Below are 19,856 nucleotides of genomic sequence, written 5' to 3' on the forward strand. Positions count from 1 at the left end.
ATACCGGGTAGGGCAAAAGTAGGTGTACAGATGTTTGTATGGAAAATAATACAATAATTAATAAAGAATAATACAAGAATAAACTGTGTTTCACCTACTCACAACTACAAGCCTACTTTTTCCCCACCCTGTGTAAGAGGATGCCTACATAGGGGGTAAAGTCGACAGAAAAGCAAGGAAACACCAGGAAAGTCAAGGTCGTGGGAGTGAGGGAGGCTGCTGTGACCAAGAAGGGATGCTTAGGGACCTTCTTGGACTCTAGCCATGTCCTAGGTTTCCACCTAGTGATGGTTACATGAGCACTTGCTTTTAAAGCACGCGTTAACCATGTAAGATGACCGCACCTTTTGCATGTATATTGATCTATGTCATAACAAAAAGGCTTTTTTTGTTCAAACAAAAAGGCAGCTTCAATGTTCCCTCCTCCAGAAGCCTTCCCGTATCGCACCAAGCCAGCTGCCACCTCAGCATCCTCCCTCACCTCACAGCTGGCCGTAATGCCTATAGCTGGACGGCATCTCCACCCTCGAGGGCAGAGATGGACCCTGTCGTGGCTCACCACTGTAATCCTGTGTTGAGCACACGGCAAGTGCTCCATAAATATTCGCTAAATTAATCAGTGTCTGCACTGAAGGATGCGAGTTGGCGAACGTAATTAGCCCTGAACCAATCAATGGGCAGCCAGGAAGAAGGTACCGAGTGATGCGATGGAAGGAGAGTCACGCCCAGAGTCGGAAAACCTGGGGCCTAGCGCCTCATGTTCGGGCCACATCACCTTCAATAAATCACTTTTTTTTTTTTTCTCTGATAGTAAAAATGGTATAAATAGCTACGACTGAGTGCTTTTCAACTCTGTGCCTTTAGCTGTGTTACCTCATTTAATCCCCACAGCGTATCTGCAAGGTGTTTATTTTTCATCTCTTTTTACTGATTAGGAAACAGTTTCAGAGAGCTTACATAATTCCCCCTCCCCCCCCAAATCACACTGATAGAAAAAAAAAAAAGCAGCGCCAATATCTCCGAAATGCATGCTTCTGATCCTGAGACGCCGACTCCTTTTCACCTCCATTTCCTCCCCTGTAAGATGGGGATGTGGTGATTCTGTGCAGCCTCACGCGGCTGCTGTAAGGCTTGAAGGAGGTCAGGAAGGTGGGAGCAGCCTGTCACCTGTAACTGGAAAGCACCACTCAAATGTAGGGAAGACAGAGGTAATGAGCATCGACCACGGGCCCCCACAGACGCAGCAGACGTGGGGCTTCTCCCCACCGTGGGCTTTCACGCCAGTTGTAAAGGAAAGCTATGGCAACAGGAAATCCGGGAGCACGCGCCCATCAGCTGATTTCAGGAAGCCACCGGGAGCTGCACACAAGACGGGCTGAAGACCAGCGGGAGGGCCCTGCTGCTCGGACTGTGCGCCGGAACTGCTGCCACACTCACGTCTGTTGTCCACCTGCCGCGCGCACAGCGGCATACAGTCTGACGAGTTTTATTAGACATAGACAGTTGTCACTGCAAAGAAGACAGAATATTTCTATCGCCTCCAAAAGTTCCCTGTGGCCCTTGGTAGTCAATCCTTCCTACGATCCTTAGAAACCACAGAGGTCATTTCTGTGCCTGTGGTCTTGCGCTCTCTCCAGAATGCAGAGGGATCGTGGTAATCTAGACGCCAGGTCAAGTTGTCCTGTCTTTCAACGCCGCCGTGGCATTCAGAATGAAACTCAAATGCCTCTCCGGGCCCCCAGGCCCTGCATGGTGGCTCCTCCTGCCTCTTTTTTTATTTTATTTTTTAAATTATCTTGTTGAAAGTATTACAGATGTCCCTCTTCCCCGCCACTGGCCCCATCTAGCCTGCCCCCGGTCCCACCCCTTCCCCAGACCTCTTTAATTCCATTTTGCGTCACTTTTCCTTCCCTGCGGTCCAGCCTCCCTGGCCTTCTTTTTGCTCATTTCAGCCTCAAGCCCTTGCATCTTCGATTCCTGCTTCCTCAGATCTTTCCTGACCACTCATCTTTCTTCTCCCTCATCTCCTCCAACCACTCTGCCCTATGTCATCCTGATTTCCTCCGTGAGAACACATCATGACATGAAATGACCTTGCTTACTCACTCACTCGTTACTGTCTACCTCCCTTCTCTAAAACTATAAGGTTCTTGAGGCCGGGGGTGGGGGTGGGGGGCTTGTTGGTCTTATTAAGAGCTCTGGTCCTGGCCTGACCGGGTTTCTCAGCGGATAGAGCATCGGCCTGCAGACTCAAGGGTCCCAGGTTTGATTCCGGTCAAGGGCATGTACCTTGGTTGTGGGCACATCCCCAGTAGGGGGTGTGCAGGAGGCAGCTGATCAATGTTTCTCTCTCATCAATGTTTCTAACTCTCTATCCCTCTCCCTTCCTCTCTGTAAAAAATAAATAAAATATATATTTTAAAAAAAAAAGAGCTCTAGTCCTGCCCTAGTCAATTTGGCTTGGTGGACAGAGCATCGGCCTGCGGACTGAAAGGTCCCAGGTTCGATTCTGGTCAAGGGCATGTACCTTGGTTGCGGGCACATCCCCAGTAGGAGATGTGCAGGAGGCAGCTGTCAATGTTTCTCTCTCATCGATGTTTCTAACTCCCTATCCCTCTCCCTTCCTCTCTGTAAAAAATCCATTAAATATATTTTTAAAAAAGAGCTCTAGTCCTAAAAACGTAGAAAGTGCCAACACGTGGTTGGTCATTGGTCACTGGTAGTTCACAGAATGAACAAACAGGTGCCAAAGATGTTAGGGAACAGTGAGGTCCACGTGACTGGAACTCTAAAGAAAGGATTCAAAGAAGACGCAGACTTCATATTGGACGTGGGGGAAAGGGTGGGAGGAATGGCTATGACTTAGGACCAGGGTCTCCCCACTGCTGTTCTATCAGCCCTTCCCCAAAGTCCCCCCCATGGGGCCACAGAGTGCCTTGGAGACAAAGCAGGTGCCTCTCCTGCCCTTGCCCTTGGGTGCCCTCAGGTGTGCTGCTCTCCAGCGGCAGGGCCTCCCCAGCTCTTCTGGGCTGGAGCCCCTCCACGCGGCCGAGGCTGTCCTGTCGTGTGCTCTGGGCTCACTGCAGCAGCCCTCCCCGTGGAAGAGCAGCACACGATCCTGGTCTCGCAAACCCGGCCAACATTCCGAGACCGATGCCTACCTTGCATTGCTGGGCTCCACACACTCCGCGGAGAGCACACGTGGATGCAACACGTGCTGGTGTCCACAATTCCCTGAGCTGATGTCCCAGTTTTCTTTCTCAATTAGCACTGGATTTCTGAAAGCTTCATTTTGTTATAATTTATTATCTCCGTTGGAGGTGGCCAAGGGAGAAGGCGGGGAATTCCTTTGCCACGAGAACATCTGTTTTGCGGGTCAGCAAGATTTAAGCGACGACCTGGAGCCTCCTCCGGCTCCTGTTCTCCAGCCCCTCTCCCCAGCCGCAAGTACCTAGGAGTCTACTTGAAGGCAGGTTCCCCTGCTCTCCTCCACAATGGGGGAGCTCCTTCCCGGGGCCCCCCTTCTCCTCTCTACCTGTGTACTCACCCCAGGGGCATTGTACCCACTCACATGACCCTACCACACAGGGCAGCTGAGCCCAAATCTCCTTCCAGCTCTGACCTCTCTTCTAAACACCGGAATGACTTCCTGAGAAAACCACTGAACATTCCGAGCAGAACACGAACGTTACCCTGCAAGGACCTGAGATGGCCCTTGTGCTTTGGCTTGCTTCCTTCTTCCTGTTTCCTCTCTCCTGCTGCTATGCTTCCTAACTTGACAACGTAACTCCGTCGCCCAGGTTCAAGACGGGGAAGACCTCTCTTCTCCATCTGCTGAACCGGACACCAAGTCTCAGCTCTTCTTCTTCCAAAAATCTCTCCTCCATCCAACGACTTGCCCACCAATTTCCTAGTTTAGACCAAAAAAAAAAAAAAAAAAATCGCTCTGTTCCTAAGACTCTTCTCTAGTGTCCCTTCTCCAAGTTCCCCCAACATGGTGCCCTACTATCCTACCATGGACAATGCAGTCCAAGCATATATCCCTTAGCAAAATGCCCAGGGCGCCCTACAGTCTATCTCTAGTCTTCCTGTCCAACCACTTCTCCTCATTCTCCCACAAACCCCCAACTCTTTGGTCACAGAAGGCTGTCCACGACTCCCAGGCGGTGCCCTGCATGTTGGTCTCTGACTTCTCTGCTTTCGCTCATACTGTTTCTTCTTCCTGGAAGGCCTCACCCTTTTCATCAGGATGATCCTGGTTGTCAAGGAGAGAATTCCAGCTGAAATAAGTTTATGTAAAAGACGAGATTTATTGATTCCACATAAGTGCCCAGTCCATAGAGCCACCACCAGAGATCACCAGAATGTCCTTCTTACTCTCTCTCTCCCCATTCCCTCCCCCTCGTCCATGTCTCTCTTGTACTAAGCAAGCTTCCTCCTTGCAGAGAGCAATGGAGATGTGGAAAAACGGCCAGAGACAGTTCTTGGCTTCCATCATTCCAACCCAGCGAGGGTATTATTACTGTAATCCCAGACAAAGAGTTTCTTCTCATAGTAACTATAACATTTCAGAGAAGGACAGTGACTGGCCTGGATTGAGTCCCATCCCATCCCTGGGCCAATCACCGCGACCAGGAGAATAGGATATTGTGAATGGCAAGGCTTGAGTCACGTCCACGTCCATCTTTAAGCGCCAGGAGGCAGTGACGGACAGCCCCACCAGAACAGCCTAGAATGAGTGAAGCTGGGCCAGTAAAACAATGTGTGTCCATGAACCTCCCATTCTCCACCTCGCTGCCTTGAGGTATCATGCTGAGTGAAACTTAAATCCCACCACGGCCCCTTCTCTATCCTATGCACTGATGGGTCTCCTCCACATGACTGAACTCTCTGAGGACAGGAACTGGATCCCTCTGTGATCAGCATAAAGCCTCACCCAAAGGTGTGACTCCAAAAAATTGTTCACAGTCTGCAATTACTACGTCCAATTATTTGTTGACGGAGTTATTGCCTGATTCCCTTGGGACCTGACCTGCTCACCACCGAATCTCTTAACACCGAGAACGGCGCCTAACACAGGTGCTAGATAAACACTGGGCAAATGAATAAATCAGTAGCTTGAATGGAAGAGATTACCAGGCTTTGGCGTGCCGGCAAGTAAGCACAGCTGCTTTTTAATTCCTCCCAATTCACAGAGAAAAAAAATAAAACTTTCTCCCTAAGTTGTCCCTCTCCAGCCTTCATTTTTTCCTGTGTCAGGGAAAACACTACCATCCCACCAGCGCCCAAACCAGGAATCCTGGACTCATTCTTGTCTGCATTCTTGACAACTTGGTGCCTTCTCAATGTCCTTCCAATTTATCATCAAATGTGTCCAATTATTCCACTGCCCAAATATCTCTTAAATTGGACTCCTTTTCCCACCCCTACTGTCACTGCTTTAATTCAGCTCTTAATTTTTTCCCACTTGGATCACAGAAATAACTTCCCATCTGGTCTTCTAACCTCCAGACCTGACGCCCTGGTCCAGTCCATGAAGGAGATCTTTCTAACGTACAAACTGATGCTACTACTCATTTCTTAAAAGCCTCTAATAACATCTAATCGTACTAAGAATAAAACCCAAAGTCCTTAGCACAATAGTTAAGGCCACTCATGATCTGATCTCTGTCTCATCTTTCACCTCTTGACACTCCTTTTACATACTGTTTTCCAAATCAAACCAAATTATTTTACACTCCCAGCATGTTCCTTATGGTGACATATCTTTTTTTAAAATATCTTTTTATTGATTTTAGAGAGAGGTGAAGGGAGAAGGATAGAAAGAGAAACACTGAATGAGAGAGAAACATTATCGGCCGCTTCTTGCATGCCTCTTACTGGAGGTAAGGCCTATAGCCTGGGCATGTGTCCTAACTGGGAATTGAACCAGTGACCTCTTGGTTCATGGGTTGACACTCAACCATTGAGCCACCCAGCAGGGCTGGTGATGTCTCCTAGTGCCTTTGCGCATGCTGACCCCTCTGCCTGGAATTCCTTTTTCCCACCTGGCTAACTACCACTCATCTTTAAGACTCAGCCCACGCGTCATTTTCTTTTGGCCAACCTCTAAATTTCCTGCCTAGAGAAGGCGCCTTCTGTTCTCCCACAGCTTCGTGGCATTTCCTGCCCTGAAGTGTAAGCGTCTTTCACATGTAGTTTCCTTGAGGCTGAATTCCTTGAGGGTAGAGACAGACCTTTCTCTCTACCTCCATGACATCATGTATATGTCTAGCACACAGGAGGCACTCAGCAAATGCTTATGGATGGACAGAGGTCACTGATGGATCAACACATGAGTGAATCGTTGCATGGATGGATATATCTGACTAGCCTGTCTTTCCCGAGCCCTCTCCAAGCCACCTGTTTCCACCAAAGCCAGCACCTTCACGGCAGCTTCTCTCTTTTGCCACCAACAAATGGACCACGCCTCTGAGGCAGGAACAGAAAATGATTTCAGGAACTGTCCAGAGGATGGTTAGGGAACACCCTGGTATCAGAATCAATGTGATACATGATGATGGCCACCAGCTCTACTTTCAGAAGGAACCCAGCACCAACCAAACACCTTCTCAGCTACCAACCTCAACCAAGGCTAGTGCCGCCCCCATTCCACTTGCTCATTGGTACGGGGTCCCTGCCTGCTCACGTTCCATTGGTGGTGGTCTGGTAAGAACTGTGTGGGGTCAGAATGGAAAGGACATAAATTTTGGAGTTAGACAAATCGGGATCTTCATGCATTGCTGTCCCTTACTATGCTGTGGGGCCCTGAGCAAACAAACCATTGAACTGCTCTCAGCCCCACATCCTCATCTGTAAAATGGAGCCGATGACTGCATTTCCTCATAAGCTGGTGTGAAAAAACAAGTGAGGATGATGGATTGGATTGAAAATGATGACCATAGCCTAGGATCATCAACGGCGTCCAGCATCCTGATTCCAGCTCATGTCGACGTGAGTTTGCATTCCTGGTGGATCTCATTTCGTTCTCTCTTTCCTTCAACTAACATTTACGAAGTACCTCCTTTGTCCCAAACCTTGGGCTCAGTGCTCTTATGAGCAAGAATACGTCTCCATTACTGCTTTAGAGAGCCTGGTAGGGAAGGGGCATCCAGGCTAGCAAGGGAGACAGATGCATAAACACCTAGTTAACTTACAGGGTGGAATAAACATTGGTGCTCTGAGACCTGGAGACAGGTGACCCAAGGTTGATTTTACTGCCTGGGGATTTTACCGTCTGTTGGCTAAGACACAGGCAGAGAAACCAGGATAAATCCTTGACCATGGAGTCCTATCCATATATATATATATATATATATATATATATATATATATATATATTTTAGAGGCCCGGTGCACGAAATTTGTGCACTTGGGGGGGGGTCCCCCAGCCCAGCCTGTGCCCTCTCCCAGTCCGGGAGCTCTTGGGGGATGTCCGACTGATAGCTTAGGCCTGTTCCCCGCAGGGACTGGGCCTAAGCCAGCAGTCAGACATCCTTAGTGCTGCTGTGGCCGTGAGCCTGGCTTCTGACTGCGCAGCGCTCCCCCTATGGGAGCGCACTGACCACCGGGGGCAGCTCCTGCCCTGAACGTCTGCCCCCTGGTGGTCAGTGCATGTCATAGCAACCAGTCAGTCCGCCGTTCAGTCGATTTGCATATTAGCCTTTTATTACATACATATATCTCCCCTTTTCTCTTTCATCCATTCTCAGTCGAGAAATCAAGTGAGTAGGGGGACAAGTTCAGCGCACTGACTATTAGCTCGGCAGTGTTGTATTTTACTTTCATTTTTTGGTGCTATGAAGAGTACAATGTTTTTCCTCTTCTCCGTAAAGAAAATTAGAACTAAAGATGGCTCAGCAGATAAAAGCTGTGGGCGGTAAATACTCCCACAATCCCCCCTGCATTTCAGGCTTCTAGGCTTCTCTCTGCATCTACCTGTGCCTTAGAGCTAGAAACCCTGCAAGAGGCCCGAGACATTCCAGAGTGCAAGCCCATATCCCAATGGAGAGATGAATTAGGGACTAAATGACCTGCCCACAGTCAAATTAGACAACGAGTCCAAATGAAAACCAGTTCTCCTGATCCTCCCCCTTTACCGGTCTGCAATCTCTCAAGTCCCTGGATCTTAGGCACTTGGACCCCGGCAAGATCCTTCACCTGCAGCCCTCCTGGTGGAAGCCAGGGCTGTCTCCATTTCTGAGCGTCCTGGAAGCCACAGGCAAACTTCTCCTTCTAACATGTCACTGGGTCTCTCTTCCCAGAAACACCCTGTTGCTTACGAACGGGATACTTTCAGATCCTCCTCTTTGGTTTGAGAGAGCCACGTCTGCATGAAAAGCTTGGTTAGAGGTGGTTTTCTCAAAATGCCTCTCCAGGCTATGACTTTCCTGGCTGATGAAGCTCTGTGGTTGAGGTTGCTCTTGTGCAATTATCTTGGCCTTAAAAGAACTTTCATAGGTACCCCTACCCCTGCAAGATGGAACCATAATCATTGCTTTTATATTTATTTATTTATTTATTATTAATATATATATTTTAGAAAAGAAGGGAGATAGAAACATCAATGATGAAAGAGAATCACTGATTGGCTGCCTCCTGCACACTCCACAATAGGGATGGAGCCCGCAATCTGACCATGTGCCCTGACCGGGAATTGAACCCTGAGCTCCTGGTTCATAGGTTGATGCTCAACCACTGACCCATGCTGGCTGGGTGGTGCTTTTATATTTAGAACCTTTGCACCAGAGACCTCAAAGGCCCTGAAAATGAAGGTAATTCCCAAGTCCGTAGACCACTTAGGATAGGAAAGGAGCTCGGGGTAGACCTGGGGCAACTTTTGAGGAAACAGAGCCCTCAAAGAAGCAGGGGCAGGGCCCCTTGTCTCGACTCCAGGCCCAGTGCTCTTTCTCCTTCTCTGTCCTATCACTCCCCTCTTGGGCTGAAGCAGCTGCGCCATCAAAAATGTCACATCACTTATGACAACACAGTGTGTTATATAACTGGTGCTGCAGAGCAGGCAAGGGGAAGAAGCCATGAGCATGATCCATAGCACCCTGCTACCTGGCTGTCAGGGCAGCTAAGTCCCATATACTGGGGAAGAGAACTCCACATGGGAAGGCAGCACCTGCTAAGCAATGAAAGGAATGAAAACTGGAGCTGACATTGATATGATTTCTGAAAACTGTTCTAAGGGCAATCCATATGTTACATCATTTAATGCTCACAGCAACCCTATTAGGTAGTTATTTTTATTATCAGGCCCATTTTACAGGCAAAGAAACTGAGGCACAAAAAGGTTAAGTATCATGTTTAAGGTCACACATCTACTTAGTGGTAGAGCCGAGATTTGAAGCCAGGCAGTTTGGTTACAGAGTCCACGATCTTAATCGCGTCTCGAGTTTAGAGAAGCATGCTAATCTGCTTCTCTAAATAAGAAACTACCTAGTTCTTCGAGCCAGTAAATAGGCCGTTATTCCTTCCTCTCCTCCCCCTCTCTGCTGGTGGCTGATTGGCTGCATGCTTTCTTTTCTAACCACTATTGTACATGAACGAGAGGCGCAGAATAAAATAAGAATGCGAGGCAAATTGCAGAAAATCCTTAGAATGGAGTTCATCTGAACACCTTCAAGCTTTTTTATGACGATGTCATCAAAAAGAAAGTGAAGTGCCCTTCTCATAGCGTCTGCTGTTTGAAAATCCATGTAGTATGTGTGTACGCACACACACACACACACACACACACACACACATTTACTTTTCTTCTTTCAAAATCAAAAGTTGTTCATTGCTAGGGTCAAATTTGGGCCTAACTCTTTCCAATATGGTTTCCCCCGCCCCCCCCCCCCCCCAACCCCCAGTCTGAAATCATCTCTTCACCAGGTTGCCTATTGTCTTTCAGTTCAAGATGTGCTCTTGTGATAATGGTCTATCTAGCTTCACAAGAAATGAGACTAAAAACACCCTGGGAGACAGGGGGCCAAGTGCATCCAGAGGGACTGAGCACATTTCAGAAAAACAGGACCTTATCCTACTGATATTAACTCTCCAGTGTTAACAGAGACAGGGCGCTGAGAGCAGCTGAAAACCCGGGTGATCGTGCCCTCTCTGTAGCAGTCGAGGCACGCTAAGCAGCACGACATAATCTGGGGAATTCCTGTGCTAAGGAAACAAGACGACTCTCATTCTAGGCGCGGTAAATCCAATCTGTCCCCACACAGAGAGAACAGGAATTCTGGATTCCTTTCGAGTCATGGCAATCCCCCATAAAACCTCATCCGTTTCATCTCATCAGCAACACCACGTTCCACGAGCAGACAGGTTCCATTTCAGAACCCAACAGGTAAGCGAGGCTCCAAATTCCATAGCTGATGCCTTAGGACAGTGATGGCGAACCTTTTGAGCTCGGCGTGTCAGCGTTTTGAAAAACCCTAACTTAACTCTGGTGCCGTGTCACATATAGAAATTTTTTGATCTTTGCAACCATCGTAAAACAAAGACTTATATTTTTGATATTTATTTTATATATTTAAATGCCATTTAACAAAGAAAAATCAACCAAAAAAAAATGAAGTTCGCGTGTCACCTCTGACACGCGTGTCATAGGTTCACCATCACTGCCTCAGGAGATCAGGTGGACTGTTGGTTACTCTGCTGGCAGGAAGGTCTGATGGTATTTACAGCTCAGTGAACAGTGAGGAGAGAGAGAGAGCACCATCCATCAGCAAAGGAGAGCTCATCTGCTACTTATCTGACATTCTGTTCGCGCTCACGCTGTCTCCAGAGAGCAAGATGCATCCATTTGAATAAACATGGGGAGGGGAGGCAGCGAGGGGAGCAAAGCGGCCAAGGGAAGGACTGCAGCAATAGCAAGTCCGCACATCTAGCAGAGTGGCTCTCCGCAGGGGACCCTTTGGGGATGTGCAGGAAACGCCCTTTCCGACAGCTGCACTTTTATGGAGTAATTGCTGCACTGTTGCTATTCGCCTCCACTCATGCCTCCCACTTAGTAGGTGCTGAATAGGGGAGGGGTGTGTTGCATGAACACAGGCTTGCCCGGAACCCAAGCCAAACAGGAGACACCCTAATTACAATACCCGGGTGAGCTGGGAGGAGAGAACCACCAGCTTCTGGCTGCAAGTGACATCTTAAGGCTGCCTTCCCTGACAGGGTGGGGTCTGTCCTGGGAATCATACTCCATTGTAAGGATAAGGGCTGGGATGTTGGTATGAGGAAGATGTCTTTATCAGGCAAATCCTTAAATCTGCTTTACAATGGCACTGAGCACACATCCAAAGCGCTCCATTTACTGTGTCCATTTATGTCAAGCATAGCATAGCAGCTAGAAGGCCACGCCTCACCGTCACTTTAGAAATCTCTATCTTCCTAAAAACCCACCTAAATGTTCCAGAAACAGACAGCCTGGCCAGGACATCGCAGAAAACCCAACACCTCAAATGAGGGCAAACTGTGGTGCCCATGGCAACGCCACAGTTCATTTTACATTTTCATCAGGTAGAGGGCCAAAGTGTAGTTGTTACTATTTGTTCAGAACGGGAAGTCACTTAAAGTGATACTCAGTTGATTTGATACTTTATAAAATAGAATTCTTTTTTTAAAAGAAATATTTTTTATTGATTTCAGAGAGGAAGGGAGAGGGAGAGAGAGATAGAAACATCAATGATGAGAGAGAATCATTGACTGGCTGCCTCCTGCACGCCCCCTACTGGGAATAGAGCCTACAACCAGGGCATGTGCCCTTGACCAGAACTGAACTTGGGACCCTTCAGTTCACAGGTTGATGCTCTATCTACGGATCCAAACCAGCTGGGGCTGAAATAGAATTTTTAAAAGAGATTTCTTTGTAAAGGTTTTGGTAATTAAATAAAATGAACTATTTTAGAATCGTGATTAGCCTGAATAACTAAAAGAGCCCCATTGATCGCAAATATGGTGAGGTTGGCCCTGGCCAGTATAGCTAGATTGGTTGGAGCGTCAGCCCATGTACCAAAGGGTCATGGGTTCGACTTTTGGTCAGGACATATACCCAGGTTTCAGGTTTGATCCCTGGTCGGGGCATGTAAGGGAGGCAATGGATCAGTGTTTCTTTCTCTCTCCCTCTCCCTTCCTCTATCTCTCAACTCAATTAAATAAAAATATTAGAGGAAAAAAGATGAGGTTTTATCATGGGTGAGGCCACAACCTCCAAGTAAGCAAAATTATTTAAAATGCCACACGTAGAAAAGGACACTGATTACTCATGGTATGTGTGAAATTATATTTGCGCTGTCTCAATGATCAGTGTTTACTTCTGAAAACTGTTATAAAAGGCACTCAAATGTTTGGGATTGTCTGACACATAGCTCCCAAACATGAGTTCACAACCACATACACAAGTTCAATAAAACCCAGAAAGCTGTGTTCAAATGAAAGTTTTAATGAAGTATTAAGAACCAGGCTTTTAAAAGGACAGCCTAATAGTGACACCTCTAAAGTGGATGCAAGTTTCCCATTAAAACATGTATCAAGCAGAATAATCCCCAACGTCAGTCTCCCTGCAAGGTTCCTAGGCTGATGCAGGTGTTGACACGTGTGGTAAGCAGCCTGTGCCAGCCGGTCCTTTATCATACAACTCCAGTTATTACAGGTGTATGTGGAAGCCTATTCCTTCTTCTAATTAGCATTTTACAACATGGATGACAACATAGGCTGAATGGAATGGCTCCTGGCTCCTCTGGAAATGCTGGTTAAAAAGGATCTGGTGATGTCTGAACACCCATGGTCTTCCCCTCTATCCAACAGGTGAAGCTACTAAGTCGCAGACCCCATTAGGAAATCACTGAGTTCTCCTAGGACAGTGATGGCGAACCTTTTGAGCTCGGCGTGTCACCATTTTGAAAAACCCTAACTTAACTCTGGTGCCGTGTCACATATAGAAATCTTTTGATATTTGCAACCATAGCAAAACAAAGATTTATATTTTTGATATTTATTTTATATATTTAAATGCCATTTAACAAAGAAAAATCAACCAAAAAAATGAGTTCGCGTGTCACCTCTGACACGCGTTGTCATAGGCTCGCCACCACTGTCCTAGGATGTCACCCACGGAGAGCTCTCTAATTTCATCCGCCCAGGTACCATAAAACTGTAACCCAGTGAACTCCTATGGATGGCCCGATAGGTTGGTCACAGATGGTACTGCACAGGCAAGTCCGAAATTGCGTTCTGTAAATGCCACCTAGATTTTCAGGCCCAGCCCCACCCACAGTTCAATTCTTCTGACTCAAGTGATGCTCAGCCAAGTGGTGATCAGGAAAAATCATCTCTGCATGGGAGGACTCAAAAGAATTTGTCACTAGGATACAGTGACACCGATCCCACATTTTGTGGTTAATAAAACAAGTCCTGCATCCAGCTTGGCACCAGGCCCTGATCTAATTTATTTCAAGCCAAGCGGGAGGGCTTACAGAAAAAGCTGCCATTCATGAAGGCTTCAAGATAGGCCACCAGGGTCCCGTGTAGCAAAATTCACATGGGCCAGAAATCTCTCTGACTGACCTTTTGAGCAAACGTAGCCGATTTCCTGAAGAGAGTTGTATTTTCTTAAAAAAAAAAAAAAAAAAAGTAATAGTTTTGCCTACAAAATCTCAGTCTTGCTGGAAATTTTTCTCCAAAAAGGTGTCCTGTGAGTGACAAAATGGGGGGAGGGGTGCAGGGAAAAGAAATGCTCGGATGTATGATTTAACCATCTCAAACATCAAAAGCTTAGGGTGGTCCTCTCCCTGCCCCCTCTCCTCCCCTAATGTAACCAAATATGAGACACGTAGGACTTTCCCAGGGAAGTCTACATACAGCCTTCATTTTAGATTTCCTGCCCCAGCACATAATTAGGAATTTTCATTCTAAAATGGCACACCTATTTCCTCAGAGAGCTCTGCTATCTTTGAATAAAAAAGGCTAGGTGCCCTTTGGGGGACTCAGTGTATATTTTTAAACTTCTTATTATACCAACCTAATTTATGGGGCATGTTTAAGAAAACCAGGTAAGGAGTTGATTTGGCAGATGCAAAGTTAATTTGCAGACTCTAGCATACCACCCGCTTTCTTCTCGCTCCTCCCGGAGCCTTCCGAATGCCTTCGGCCCCCTAGGCAGCAGCTCGGCTCTCTCCGCCAGGCCCCCGACTCGGTGCCGAACATCAACGAGTCCCTCCGAGCCCCGCACCCAGCCGGCGCCGAGCCTTGCCGAACACTGCCGAGCTGAGCCCCATCGACTTTTCCGGCTTCGGCTGGGCGCTGTCCACCACTCGCAACGCCTGAAACATCACCCCGCTCCGGTAGCTGGTGGCCCGGGCTTCTACAGGGCTCTGAGCCCGCCACTGCCGATTACAGTCTTCTGAACTTTTAAAATACCCTCCCTGGCGAGACAGGGGTGGCTCTGCTTGCACTGACCGACCCGCAAGGGCTCCCGGCAGATGCAACATGCACCTGGTTGCAAAGAGCAATTCCCCAGGCCCCGCCTCCCCATCCATTTGTGTTGCAAAAGCCCCAGAGAAGCCCCAGGCCAAATTACCCGTGACTCAGAGGGGTGCGGCGAGCCGAGGGGCCTTTTGCACAGAAAGTCCCAGGGGCCTTCCGAACAAAATAAGAACATGTCAAGCAGACGGGGAAAATTGTCTCCAAGTCGCTACTCCCTACCATCATGGCGCCGTCTAGAACCCGCTTGTCATGCCTGTTACACATGCAAGAATTTTTGCATCTTGTTTCTGAAACCGCAAGCACGCTTCGTCTCCCACCCACCTTTCCACGAAAGGGGTTTTTATTTTCCCTTGTTTTCCAAACGGGGTGCAATTACTTCGGCTATTCTGTCAGGTTGAAAAATAATCATTTTTGTTTACTGCACAGCAACCCCTAATTAGGAGCTGGGTGTGCATGAAGGTGTCACAGCAAAGAGACGTGGAATCCTCGCTAAATGGTCTTAACGAACCCCTCCATCCGGAACTGACAGGTCAACGGAAGCAGCGGGGTCAGGAGACCAGGAGGGCGCACCCCTTCCCTGCAGGCCACCCCCCTCCCCAAGCAACCTGCCTGTGGGTTCAAACTGCCAGGGATGGGGCAAGAAGCAAGCCCGAGAGTGGGAAGGAGGGGCGAGGCTCCTTGCTGAGAAAGTGGGGAAGGGAAGGAATATCCCATTTTGTTTTAATTTTCCACCATCACTCAAATCCACCCCCAGTTAATTTAAGGAGGGGAAACTGATAGCTGAGGCAGAAGGGGGCGGTGGCAAGTGGGGCCTGAAGTCCGCATTGTGGGTAGATTACACGGAACACGGCTGATGCAGACTGTAAATAAATACACTGATAAAGGCCATAGCGTGAAGGAAAGCTGCCAGTGTTAGGACAGCAAACGCGGGGAGAGTGGGTGAAGGCGGGGGGGGGGGGGGGGGGGGCAGCAAGGGGCGGGCATTCAGCCTCGCAGCCCTCCTCCCCTTTCCACCTCGGCCTTAGATCCCAGTGCCAGTCACATCCACTTGGACACGCACCCCTCCCCTACCACACACCCCTTCCCCTATCCCTCATTCTCTTTTCTAGGGGGAAAAACGGGGGGGGGGGGGAAGGGCAGAAACCACAGCCTCCCAATTCAGCACCAAATCCATGAACAGCAAACATTTGATCCTCCACCCCAGCAATCTAGGGCTGGGTCCCCTTCATGTTTAGCCAAGTTCAAAATCACTGCCCCAGGAGAAGAGCTGGGGAGATGGGATTATGGATGTAGAGTGGGGGGTGGGGGTAGAGGGTGGAGGAGTGAGAAACAGAAGGAAACAGAGACATAGAGACAGAAATGGAGGCAGCGATACACACGAAACACCCCACAAGCAAGAGTAATGATCATAACCATGCCAATAGTGTGATGTCCTGATCAATATGGCGGACACTGTCATTCATACAACTACAAGCTCTCCCTGTCTCCCCCTCCCAAGAAAAAACCACCCACCCAGGCAGTTGGGGCGAGGGACCCAGAACCAAGGGAGGGAGTGGGAGAGGGGAGTCAAATCCAGGTGTGTGTGTGTGTGTGTACACGAATCAAAAACCGGGCCTGGAGAGCAATGTGGAGTGAGCAAGGTAATACCAAAGATTAAAAAATAATTCTTAATAAAAGTACCAGTGCCACAAGGACTTACTTCATCTGCTTCACAATGGTGCTTTTTCCTGATTCTCCAGCCCCTGTTGGGACAGACAGGGGGGGGGGGAACTGGTCAGTGTCAGTTTAGGGGAACGGGGTAGAGGGTGGGGGGCGGGGGGTAAGGCATGCGAGAGGGTGGGCGATCTTGGCACATGGAGATGCCACCTCGGGGACCAGGTGTCCCCGGGCGCGAATGGGGTGCGGGAGCTTGCGGAGGGGAGTGCGGAGCGGCCCGGGTCGGGGGATGGGGTGTCAGCCCAGTCCTTACCCAGCAGGAGTAATTTCACGTCTTTGGCGGCGCTGATGCCATCCTCTTTGAGGTTTTTCTCAATCGCCTTGCTCCGCTCGAGGGCGGCTCTCTCCTCGGCGCTCAGAGTACATCCCATGGCGGCCCCTTCCCTGCCACAGCCCGCACGACTCGGCTGGCACGGCTCCCCGGCTCGGCGCGCCCCCCACCCCCCCAGAGAGCAGAGCCTGGGCTCAAAGGGGGACAAAAAATCTCGCTATCCTCCTCCCTTTGGCTGAAAACAAAAATGTCGGGAAACCAGAGCCCCCCCAAATGACAGCCGCTCACAAGATTCTAGCAGCGGAGACTCGCGGCAGCTGGCGGGGCTCTGGGGGTGTCGAGGCGAGGGTGGCCGGGGTCTGGGGCTCGGGCGCCGAGGCAGGAGGAGCCCGCGGTCCGAGGAGGCGCGGGCTGCAGGCACGGAGGCTGGTGCACAACCCAAAATAAATAAAATAATAGTCGAGGCAGGAGCCGCAGCCGGAGCCGGCGGAGGGTGGGGTGGGGGGCAGGGTGGGTCCTTCTGCCGCTGCTGCCGGAGGAGGAGGCGGCGGCGGCGGCGCGTGGAGGGAGTGAGTTAGGGGGTGCTGCTAGTGCATGTGCATCGCCGATCCTCAGCCGTCGGTGCGTCCGCGGCGCCTTCGCCGACCCCCGCGCGCTGGGCAGGGCTGGGCCGGGGGCCGGCCCGGGGGACAGGTCTCTAGCGGGAGGCGGCGGCGCCGGCTCGCAGCGCTCGCATCGCCCGGAGCCGACCGGAGACCGGAGAGCGCGAGCGAGCCGCGGGCAGCCGGGAGCTCGGAGGGGAGAGAGGGAGCGAGAGAGAGGCTGGGAGGGAGGGGAGGGCAAAAATGCAGGGAGGGCCGGCGAGCGCGCGCGCCACAGCCCGGGCGGGGGAGGGGGCGAGCGCCGCGCGCGGTGCGCCAGCGGCTCTGCGCACCCCGCACGCCCGTCCGCCCGCTGACGTCAGCAGAGCCGCGCGCCGGCCCCGGGGACCGGGAGGGGCGGGGGCGGGCGGGGGGGGGGAGGCGCGCGCCCGGGCCCGCGTCAGCCGGCGGGAGCGCGCGCGGCGCGTCTTTCCCACCCCCCCGCGCTCCCCGCACCCCCACCGCTTCCCGCGGGGCTCGCGGCTCCCCGGGTGGGCGCGTGCGGGCCGGGCGGGGGGGGGCGGGGGGGGCGGGGCCTGGGCCGGGCGCGCGCCGCGTCCCCTCCCCGCCCCGCGCTCGGGTGGCGCCGGCCTCGGTGTCAATGGGAGCGCGGGGCTGGGCCGCCTCCGCGGCCGGCAGGTGGGCCTCCCGGCCCGCGCCCCGCGCCGCCCTCTCCCTCTCCGGCTTCCTCTCCATCTTGGCTCCGGCGGCTCGCCTTCGCGGTTGCTCCCCGGCCGCCGAGGCCCGGTGACCTCAGCCAACGTGAGGAGACTGTGGGTCGGAGGCAGCCTGCGTGCCTGATAGTTCGCCTTGGAGGCGCGGGGGCAGAGGCGCAGTTCTCGCTTCCTGCGCCCGCAGACATTGCTGGAGCACGTAGTGTGGCGGTGCGGAGAGAGGCACACAGTAGGCGGAGACAAAGCCAGGCCTGTCCTCTATAGAGCCCCGGCCTCCCGACCCCCGAGGTGTCCGTGCTGGGGGCAGCCCCGCCCTGGGGAGCTCGGGGAGGGAAGCGCCAGGTTGGCCAGGGAGCGAGCTTCTAGCTGCTAGCAGGTGCTCCCTCCCTAACGCAGAGCTGAAGCGCTCTTGCTCGTCCCAGACGCTTTAGCTTGGTGGAGGTCTTTGCCCTGATTTCTCTTGCCCTGCCCCTTCCCCAAACACAAATTCATAAGGTGAATTTTGAATAGATTTTCTCCCCCTGCCTCGTCTTTAAAAAAAAAAAAATTCCCCATCTATTTTCTTTTTGCAAATAAAAGACCCAGAAAGGCGGGTCAGTTACTCAGTGTCCTGAGGAAACACGTACACATTTGCCAAACATCAGCCATGTTCTGGGTGGTCTCTTTGAGATTTTGAAGAAGCTAGTTCTCACTGCACCAAAAAATCAGTTCCACCAGACAGCCCCAGGGGACCTCCCAGCGCGAGGGGCCAAATGGAAAGGTTGCCTGGGGACAGGAGAGGGGAAAACGTGTGTTCTAATAGCTGGGCATTTCTATGACTCTGAAAGCAAACTTGTTTGTTTCATTTCAACAATAGAACACACACACACCCCTGTTTTGGAAATGTTACCCAGCATAAAAATACATTTGCAATGGGGGGAGGAGGGGTGTGTGTGTGGGGGGGGGGGGGAGTTCAGGCCCACCCAGAAGAAAACATTTTTTTCCCCCTGAATTTTTAAATTTGTTATTTCCCAGTGTGGGTTTGCCGCATTGTACACAAATAGCTATGTCAAAAGTGGTGTGTAATGCAATTTGAATATCTAAATTGGAGCCACATTCTACTTTTCTAGGAATTTGACAAAGGGCTCAGAAAGAGTTTAGAAAGTAAATAACTTCTTCCCCATCTCTCCTCCCACCCCCCACCCCCTACCTGCAGGCCAGTTTTTTTGTGTGTGTATGCTTAGCGGGGAGTTTAGGGGATAAATCTGGTTTGCTTAAAATTAGGGTGTCACTGGAAGCCAGTTTCCAGATCAAAAACAAAGCTAAGGTACCCAACATCCAATAGGATTTATTTCCTCCTAAGTTTCCTAGGATGGTTATGCAGATCTATCAGATAACAGGGAAAAAATTCAGCAACCTCACCAAGACTCTTCTATCCCTACAAGACTACATTTGAAAGCCTGAAAAGGTAAGACTATATCCATTGCTTGGCAGGTGGTGGGTTATATTTTATATTTTCATGCTCTTTCGTATCAAGTAATTCTTAAGATCTAAGCCAGGGGTGGGCAAACTTTTTGACTCGAGGGCCACAATGGGTTTTTAAACTGGACCGGAGGGCCGGAACAAAGGCATGGATGGAGTGTTTGTGTGAACTAATATAAATTCAATGTAAACATCATTACATAAAAGGGTACGGCCTTTTTTTTTTTAGTTTTATTCATTTCAAACGGGCCGTAAGTTTGCCCACGGCTGAAGGGGCATTGTGGCTTGTTTGGTTGAATCAAACTATCCTTGATTTTAGGTATTCTTTCTTGGTATCATACCTGGTCTGGTAGAGACAAGAACCTATTTTTTGTGTGTGTGTGTTTCTCTTTATTCACTCGGTCCTTAAAAAGCACCCACCTACCTACTGGATCCGGAGGAATGTTCTAGGCTCTTCTAGACGTTGTATTTCAGGTTTGTCTACCCTGCTGTCCTTTTCTGGGTCACTTTGCATCTTTATCGCTGGGCTTCATAAAAGACTGATAACAATCCTCTTTGTCCGTCCAGTGCTTCACA

The 19,856-nt window shown here is 50.3% G+C and overlaps 2 protein-coding genes across 3 annotated transcripts in view; one reads left to right on the forward strand and one right to left on the reverse strand.

The window, feature by feature from the left end:
- The window catches only part of GNAO1 (G protein subunit alpha o1), a 115,473-nt gene extending 98,109 nt beyond the window's left edge, over window positions 1–17,364 (reverse strand). The window contains exons 1-2 of one of the 2 annotated variants that reach the window (XM_036346286.1): window positions 16,487–17,356; window positions 16,217–16,259 (exon numbers count right to left, since the gene is read on the reverse strand). In XM_036346286.1, the coding sequence (XP_036202179.1) occupies window positions 16,217–16,259; window positions 16,487–16,604 (161 nt within the window). In that variant the 5' untranslated portion in view covers window positions 16,605–17,356. Of the gene's footprint in view, window positions 1–16,216; window positions 16,260–16,486 lie in introns of both variants that reach the window. The other variant, XM_036346287.1, reaches the window with a different exon arrangement.
- Window positions 17,365–17,700: 336 nt separating this feature from the next.
- The window catches only part of CES5A (carboxylesterase 5A), a 153,133-nt gene continuing 150,977 nt past the window's right edge, over window positions 17,701–19,856 (forward strand). Inside the window, exons 1-2 of the mRNA XM_036346900.1 lie at window positions 17,701–17,907; window positions 19,162–19,266. The gene's annotated coding sequence lies outside the window, so the exon portion shown is untranslated. The remainder of the gene's footprint in view (window positions 17,908–19,161; window positions 19,267–19,856) is intronic.

This window comes from Myotis myotis, unplaced genomic scaffold (genome assembly GCF_014108235.1).
Source record: "Myotis myotis isolate mMyoMyo1 unplaced genomic scaffold, mMyoMyo1.p scaffold_m19_p_19, whole genome shotgun sequence".
In the NCBI taxonomy this organism is placed as follows: Eukaryota; Metazoa; Chordata; class Mammalia; order Chiroptera; family Vespertilionidae; genus Myotis; species Myotis myotis.